The sequence below is a fragment of the Lampris incognitus genome, chromosome 2 (assembly GCF_029633865.1).
Source record: "Lampris incognitus isolate fLamInc1 chromosome 2, fLamInc1.hap2, whole genome shotgun sequence".
NCBI lineage: Eukaryota > Metazoa > Chordata > Actinopteri > Lampriformes > Lampridae > Lampris > Lampris incognitus.
The window spans coordinates 23,983,854-23,992,194 of NC_079212.1; the positions used below are offsets into that span (position 1 = coordinate 23,983,854).

At 44.1% G+C, this 8,341-nt stretch overlaps 1 protein-coding gene across 1 annotated transcript; it reads left to right on the forward strand.

The window, feature by feature from the left end:
* The first annotated feature begins 5,354 nt into the window (after window positions 1–5,354).
* On the forward strand, window positions 5,355–7,640 carry r3hdml (R3H domain containing-like). Its single transcript, XM_056299001.1, has 5 exons — window positions 5,355–5,633; window positions 6,043–6,161; window positions 6,333–6,435; window positions 6,553–6,668; window positions 7,508–7,640. The coding sequence occupies exons 1-5, from the start codon at window positions 5,355–5,357 to the stop codon at window positions 7,638–7,640; spliced, it is 750 nt and encodes a 249-aa protein (XP_056154976.1).
* Window positions 7,641–8,341: the final 701 nt, after the last annotated feature.

Here is an 8,341-nt window from a genome sequence, read left to right on the forward strand (position 1 = left end):
GCTTTAGAGTGACATACACGCTCCCAATGTCCCTTTTTATGACACTTGTTGCACTTACGGTTCGTTGCAGGACACTTCCGCTCATCGGTGTGCTGCGTCTTGCCGCACCTCCCGCATTTATCTACTTTGTTGGTTGCAGGTCTGCTGCCACCATGACGCTGTCCGCCCTTTTTGTTTTGGCGTTCGTCCCGCCATCGGACAACATTGACGTTAGCCAGCTGGGCCTCTGGTTGGTTAGCTTGGAGGCTGAGCTGCTTTGTTATTGCCTCCGCCTGGCGCACTTGTTCAATGACTTTCACCAGAGTAAGGTCCGCTGTGAGCTGGAACTGACGGGAGAGCACCTTATCTTTTATGCCCACTACCAGACGATCTCTGATATGTTCATCCCTCTTGTCCCCAAACTCGCAGTGTTCAGACAACTCATACAATGTCCGGATGTACATCTCCGCTGTCTCTCCTGGCTGCTGGCTACGTTGATAGAAGCACGCCCTCGCATGTATGATGTTACGGCGGGGAATAAAGTAGCCGTCGAACTTTTTCAGTACGATATCATAGTCCACTTTATCACCCTCCGCCGCGAAGTCAAACGAGCTGAATATTTTTTCAGCCTCGCTTCCCATTGCATAAATCAGCGAACTCACTTGAATCTCCCCGTCGTCTTTATCCAGCTTTGTCGCGAGCCTGAAGCGCGAAAACCGTTGGTTCCACTCCGGCCATTCAACGGGGCAGTCAAACTTGAATTCACTCGGCGGATTAAACTTCGGCATGACCGCTCGTGTTCCGATACACAGACTATTCTGACACCATGTAATGTCCGTAGACGCCTTGTCTTACTGACATAAGAATAATTCAAGAACGAGCCGACTTCGTAGGTTCTTAACTGTGTAGCTTTTACTAGCGTTCATCCGACATACAACCTTCATAACATGCGCTTCTAACTTCCTGTATACGTCACACGCACTGCACGTACATCCGTGAGTGGGTCAAGTTAAACACGTGACCTTTCATTCATTACAGGCAGTGCCAGGCAGAAGCTCCATGGTGCAGTCATTAGGTCCATGTGGCGGTAGAGACTTGGCCTTAGACTTGTTAAAGACCTCCTTTAAATCGTAGTAGCATGAGAGAATGCCGGAAAGATCAGGGAAACCAGTATCTCGATCTTTACTCCCAACAGGAGGTGAAGCTGAAAAGTGGTTGGGGAGAACAAAGTCTTTCTCAGGAATTTTCCACAGGAGCAGTCTCTTCCTTCAGGAAGCAGCGATGAGAACAAATCACCTTCTCATTCAATATTTTTTTACCAGTAGACCGATTAATGCGAGGGTTGTGAAAGACCAGCCAGGGGTGCCCCAAAATCGTGGGATGTTGGGGAGCTTGATTGAGGTGAAAACTAAGCAGTTCAGTGTGGGCATCATCAAAAGTGAGACGAATGGGGAGTGGGAGGTGTTACATGGGTGATCCTGCACAATAATCTGCCGTCAGTAGCATCAAATAGAGGCTGAAGAGACAGATTCAATCTTTGGGCGAGTTCGATGTCGATAACGTTGGCGTCAGCCCCAGAATCCACCAGGACTGGCTGACAGAGTGAGACAGAGACACTGATGGGAATGAGCGAAGAAACTTGGAAGATAGGGAGGTTCGATTCACCATGTTGCTCTGTCTCTTGTGTGCCTCCTCTCCTTACTGGGCAGCTGACTATAAAATGTCCCAGTTGAACACAATATTATGCAACTTCCCTCATCCATCCGCCATCCAGCCGACAGTCTGGTTCTCCCGATCTGCATCGGCTCCTCTTAACCGAAGAGGGAGGCTGAGAAACCTGAGTCTCGTAGGAACGCCGCCAGGAGGATGGTGAATGACTCTGGGAAAGCCTCTGAGGAGGAGATACAGTGGTGTTGACCCAATACCTCACCTTGTCGTGCTCAGACAGTCTTTTGTCGATCTTAGTAGCAAAGGCAACGAGCTCAGCAGGCAGGTCCAGGGAAGCCAGATGATCCTTCAAGACTTCAGAAAGACCATTAAGGAAAGCATCAGAGAAAGCAGATTGATTCCAGCCACGAAACTCTATGGTATAGTCTGTAACAAGTCACTTATCCTGCCTTAAGGCGACGAGGGACCTGGCAGCCTCCCGACCTGGCGATGTAGCCTGCAATATCTGGGTAAAAATGTTAAACAGAGCTAGAGAGTTACAAACTGCGGAACCCCGCCTCCACTCCGCTGTGGCCCAGGCCCCTGCTCTGCCCGTGAGCTGAGAGATGATGGAAGCAATTTTGTCTCTTTCAGAGTGGAATGGAGGGGCTTTGAATTCAAAATGTAACTCACATTGTGCCAAAAAGGCTCTGCAGTCTCAGAGTCTCCGGAGAATCCTTCCGGTTTGGACAAGTGGATGGGACGGGCCATGGGTGGTGCAGCAACAGGTGGCAGCACAGGAAGCGCAGGATCTGGACTCACTCAAACCCTTGAGCCAACAGCTATATCACTGGAAGCAGGAAGTGTGTGCATCTTTTTCATCTGGTCTACTAGAAAGTTCATCTGGGCACCAAATGCAGACAATAAACTCCTGTGGGTCTTGTCATTTCATGTCGTAGCATACTTATCTGCTCCTCTTGGTGATGAATCTGCTGTCCTTGAGCTTGCAGAGCAGTACGAACCGGGTCTGCGAGTCCATATTGTGGCCAGTTCGTACTATCAGGCTCACAATGATGAAGGACCCACAAAGCAGACTGACATGGGTAGTAAAAGTTCAAAAAAAGGTTTAATCAGGCAAAAAGGTCAGTACACAGGAATCAGTCAGATCAGGCAGAGGTATAAAAAATGGCAGGCAAAAGGCAGAGTCACAAAAAAACAGGCAATAGTCAAAAAAGTCACTAGGAAGACAAGAAAATAATGTTGGAATGCACATGGCTTAAATACAACACATGGGGGAGACAATGACACACAGGTGGAACACATTAGGGCGGGACCGGTAATCACACAGGAGGGAAACTTGGCGGGAAGAGACGTCTGAAACGAGAGACAAATATTAATACCAAAGTAAAACAGGAAACACTGGGAAATATGAAAAACATAAAACACAACCTAGGATCTGGAACAGGTCATGAGAAATATAGTATCTCAAAAAAAAATCAAAAATCAAAACTAGGCTAAACAAATATTCACCAAGTTCCCGTTTCTTGTCCCATGAACTGGAAATGTAGAACTGCTGGAATTACCCTATTTAAGAGTGCACATCATTCCTTACAGAGACAAAAGTCGACAAAGCTTTTACAAAGATTTTTCTCATGGGATTGATTGGGTTACAGTGCATGTTACATGATATTTCTTGTTCTCTCATACTCATGCAAAACCTTGGGTGGCCGTTGAATGGTTATAAACCTATAATTTAGGGTCGGTGGTATTGACAAGGTATTAAAACCATTTCCAATTAGTGGAGATCACCTAATGGATACTTACGCATGAAAAATGATTTTTCCATAGAAACCTGATACTCCTCAGCAGTTTTAGGAAAGACTGGAAGCAGTCGGCTGTCTGCAAGAAGACTGATGTATGAATGTCTTCCATACAAGCGTTTGAAATGTTGGTTCAGAACCAGCTGCATTTTCTTGAACAAGAGTCTTGTATTCAAGCCGAGATTTTCAAATAGCCGTGGTGCTTCTGGGCTCCTCTGTGGTGTCGTCATCTCAGTGATCCCACTGACCCTGGCGGCCGTCAAGCCGGTTGGTGAGGTATACCTTGGCAGCGCCATGAGTCTCTTGGTATAGTATACTAAAAATGGCAAAGGATCTGGGGTCCTTCCTGGAACCAACAACAGCTGGAGATGAACGCTGACCCGGCAAAACACTTCAAAACCAGACCTCTTCCCCTTTTTTAATAGGCATTCTTCAACCTCACTGCTCAATTCTTCCCCAAGGCATGCTTATTTAAACATTTTATTGTACTATATTAAAACAACCCCAGGGAGGTTAGGGGGGCAGCAAAAATATGTGTCCCATAACTAAGGGCTTCTTGTAAGACAGCCTCGAGCGTTCAAATCAAACTCCAGTGCTACTGAGGTGTTTGAAATCTAATAGGAGAGATCATGTTTTTCGATATTGTCTTCGATTGATTTAAAATGAGGTATCTGTCAGGCTGCGTTTCTTCGTTTTTGGTTTTGTTTTAATAAAACAAGTCAATGTTAGATTGCTGCTAATCCTACCACACTTGCTAAAATATGATGTTGAACTTAGAAGGAAAAGGAAGGCTGATGAAACATTAGTTCACTCTTGTTTCTGTCATGAAGTACAGTGGAGAAAGAGACTGAGTTCACTAAATGCTTGTACTTGCAGAGTTCGGGTGGTGTCTGGGCATTTTCGGAGCCCTAAGTAGACATCCATGTGGTAGAGAGAAGAATACAGGAGGGTTTGTGTGTCAGATACCTTCAGAGTGCCTTGCCCCAGTTAAAATTTCCTGCCACATATGTCAAACGGGCTTGTTTGCAAAGGCTGGTGTTTAAGTGTGGATCTCCTCAGATCTCAACTCCTTTTCTGGCTCTCACTCTTTTTTCTTTTTTCTTTTTTCTTTTTTTTGGTCCTGAAGGAGCCGCTGATGAAGGTAGGGGTCTCAGATTTTATAAGGTTTTTAGACGGGCTATTCTTTTTCCTCATTTTGTTTAGCAAAATTATTCATTGTTTAGATTAGACTGCAGACATGTAGGGTAACACTTTTGTTAAAAAAACTAAAAAAAATAAATATATATATATATATATATATATATATATGATAGAAGCAGTCTGTGTAGTCTATATGCATCATGTTCTTTCTCTTTTTTCAATGTTATCTCAGTTAAGATTGGTCAGGATCTGTTGTTTCACTAACTATATTACAGTATATTTACCATCAAGTGCATTGTAATATGAATTCTTTACTGAAAGTTCTCATTCAATATAAGGATTGTCATACTCACACATTTTTAATATGCAAGTGGACCAAATTGGGCAATGGAAATATGATGATCAAAATGAATCACCAAATGAATTCACGAAATTAATCAGCAATTCCTATTTCATTACATTATCATAATTAATTGACTCATTGCCGGACAAGTGAATACTGATTCAGCTCAGCCTTATTATTCATTTTTCATTCTTTTCAAATTAATTAGAGCCAATTGATTAGTGAGCCACTCTTTTGCCTCAATTTGGCACAATCATTCTAAGATAACCTCATATAATAAAATACAAGCATGTATTCAATAGCAGCTTTATTGACCAGAATATGATTTATTTATTTTGGTTCATTGAAAATCTGAATGCCTCTAAACTCTCATTCTTCATCAGATGATTGTGAGGTTCTGCTCTCACTCTCTTGGGACGGTAGACATGGGTGCTCCTTGTGTTCAACTCCTATTTGCTGTCATCTTGTGGACAACGCCTTACATGGGAGCCACCACTGTGTTCTCAGCCTCTGCAAGCCCACTCCACCAGACCAAAGCCAGCTTTAAAACGCAATCCCAGTTTTGGAATCTCACCAGTGGTGCCGATATGCTCCATGGCAGACGTAAACGAGCCATCTCGTCCAGGGAAATAAATGCATTGCTGGATTATCACAACCGAGTCCGCTCTCAGGTCTTTCCTCCAGCTGCCAATATGGAATACTTGGTGAGAGGTCCCCCAACCATTCAACACAGTGCATTGTATAGGGCCAGGGACCCGGGTACAACTGGTCTCAAAATCGTTTAAAATGAACACCACATCCAACTAAACTGATAGGGAACATCTAATTTCCCTCTGGTACTACGTGCAGAACTGCTGTATTTCATCTTTTTTGCGAATGGCGTTTTGCTCAAAAATAACCTTCACTTTGATATTGACAGAAAGCAGAGAGACACTGTGATTTTTTTTCTATTTTCTGGCCTCTGTGAGTTGGCAAATAATTGCTCTCTCTCTCTCTCTCTCTCTCTCTCTCTCTCTCTCTCTCTCTCTCTCTCTCTCTCTCTCTCTCTCCTTCTCTCTCTGGCATTCTTTCCCGCTTTGTTTTTATCTCTTCCTGTCATTCTCACCGCTGTAGGTGTGGGATGAAGGACTCGCCAAATCAGCTGATTCTTGGGCTTCACGCTGCATATGGGATCATGGTCCAACACAAGCCATGAGACACATGGGCCAAAACCTGTCAATCATCTCCGGACGGTAGTATAGAGCCATGTTGTCAGAGTCAGCAGATGTTTACACAGGATGTATGCGTGCAATGAAATATGAACGTGTGTAAGAGAGCCAAGAAATGTGGAGTCATTTCAAGGTAAATTCGTCACATGGAAAAAAAGGAAGAAATTAATGAGTGATCTGTCTTCTGCATGGCAGGTTCCACTCCGTCACCGAGCTGGTGAGGTCATGGAACGAGGAGAGACGTCATTTTTCCTACCCTGACAGTTGTGGCGGAGCTGTGTGCTCTCACTATACGCAGGTATGTACACAGGTGCACTTTTAAAAGATGCTATAAAGGTCTGTGCTGTATAAATGTGTGTATGCTTGACTAAATCTGGAAATGGTCAACATTTCTATGCCGTGTGGTGTGTCTCAGATGGTGTGGGCCAGCACCAGCAGAATGGGATGTGCCATCAAGACGTGCTCCAACATGTATGTGTTCGGGAGCACTTGGCGAGAGGCAACGTTTCTAGTCTGCAACTACTCAATAAAGTAAGCTCACTAACTAGGGTTCACACATGCATAATTTATTGTTAATTCATATCATTATTGTTTATTTATGTTCGTCTTTTGTGTACTGTTAATAGTTCATGCTTATTGCACATGCAATAAGCATGAACAACAAAGAAACAGGAGAAAATCAGAATATCTATTTATCATTCTGTCCCGGTCAGAAGTTTGACTATGACAGGCGTTATTGTGATGAATAATGCTAGATAATGTCAGTAATGCTGCAAAAACAGGTGCGCCCGAGTAGCGTAGCAGTCTGTTCCATTGCCTACCAACATGGGGATCGCCAGTTCGACTCCCCGTGTTATCCGGCTTGGTCGGGCGTCCCTACAGGCCGTATCTGTGGGTGGGAAGCTGGATGTGGGTATGTGTCCTGGTTGCTGCACTAGCGCCTCCTCTGGTCGATCGGGTCGCCTGTTCAGGGGGGAGGGGGGAACTGGGGGGAATAGCGTGATCCTCCCACGTGCTAGGTCCCCTTGGTGAAACTCCTCAATGCCAGGTGAAAAGAAGTGGCTGGCGACTCCACATGTATCGGAGGTGGTAGTCTGCAGCCCTCCCCGGATCAGCAGAGGGGGATGGAGAAGCTACCGGGAAGGCTCGGAAGGGTGAGGTAATTGGCCGGATATAATTGGGGAGAAAAGGGGGGGGGAAAGGCGAAAACAATGAAATCTTCAATTTTATGGGATAGATAGTGGATTAAAACATTTTGTATCATGTAGGGCTGCTGTACACACCTATTAACATAAATGCCTTTTACATTTGTTTTTGTGCATTTTTTGCGGGATTTCATAAATCCCAGTAACATCTTGGGTCTTTCTCAGAGGTAACTGGGTGGGAGAGGCGCCCTACAAGGTTGGGAGGCCTTGCTCTGCCTGTCCGTCAAGCTACGGCGGTACCTGCTGGAGAAACCAGTGTTCAGGCAGCTCAGGAACCAAAAGACGCATCGGATATTAGAAAAAACAGGACGTTCTCGAGTCATGTTGGAAATAATCATTAGTCCGTGTGATGCTCAGATTTTCCTTATTCATACAATGGTTCAGAAAAGCACAAACCTGCTTTTACAAGATATGCCATACACAAACTGGATTACCACTATTGATGCGTTTCTAATGGATCGTATGAATGGGTGTTTAATACGCAAACACGATGACTCTTGTGTCATTATTTTTGTCATTTTCTGCAGTTCTCAAATGTGTTGTTGCTTTTGAGAAAGACCTATTGTATACTTTCCAAACAAATCCAGAGAGATTTTTTGCACTGTTGCTTTGGCATTGTCAAAATTCAAGCACTTTTGTTGTTTTTTATTTAATTTTTTTATTGTATAATGTACACTAACCTGGTACATTAATATTGATGTGTTTCTTAATATCTTGCAGCACCCTTGTAAAAAACATGACAGTGTTTTCTTCGCTGAAACATTTGTCTAGGAAAATTTTTTGTCAAATCTGTCCTTTAATAAAACATAAATGTAGTTAATTCATGGATGTCTGGGTTCCTGGGTGGACAGTGATGAGGTTGTAAAGACGAATGACTCTGTACCCTCCATAAATAGCTTGTTGTGCAGCTCTTGTGCTTGTTCACCAACAGCTGCAGGAAATATTCCGCCTTGCTTTTCACCTCTTTAGATCTCCACATTGATCCTCAGAGACCTTCCC

Excerpts from the sequence above, each read along its gene's own strand:
- r3hdml (XM_056299001.1), top strand. The coding sequence starts at position 5,355 with ATGGGTGCTCCTTGTGTTCAACTCCTATTTGCTGTCATCTTGTGGACA. Across the intron at positions 5,634-6,042 it reads CTGCCAATATGGAATACTTG|GTGTGGGATGAAGGACTCGC; the intron begins GTGAGAGGTCCC and ends TCACCGCTGTAG. Across the intron at positions 6,669-7,507 it reads GTCTGCAACTACTCAATAAA|AGGTAACTGGGTGGGAGAGG; the intron begins GTAAGCTCACTA and ends GGTCTTTCTCAG.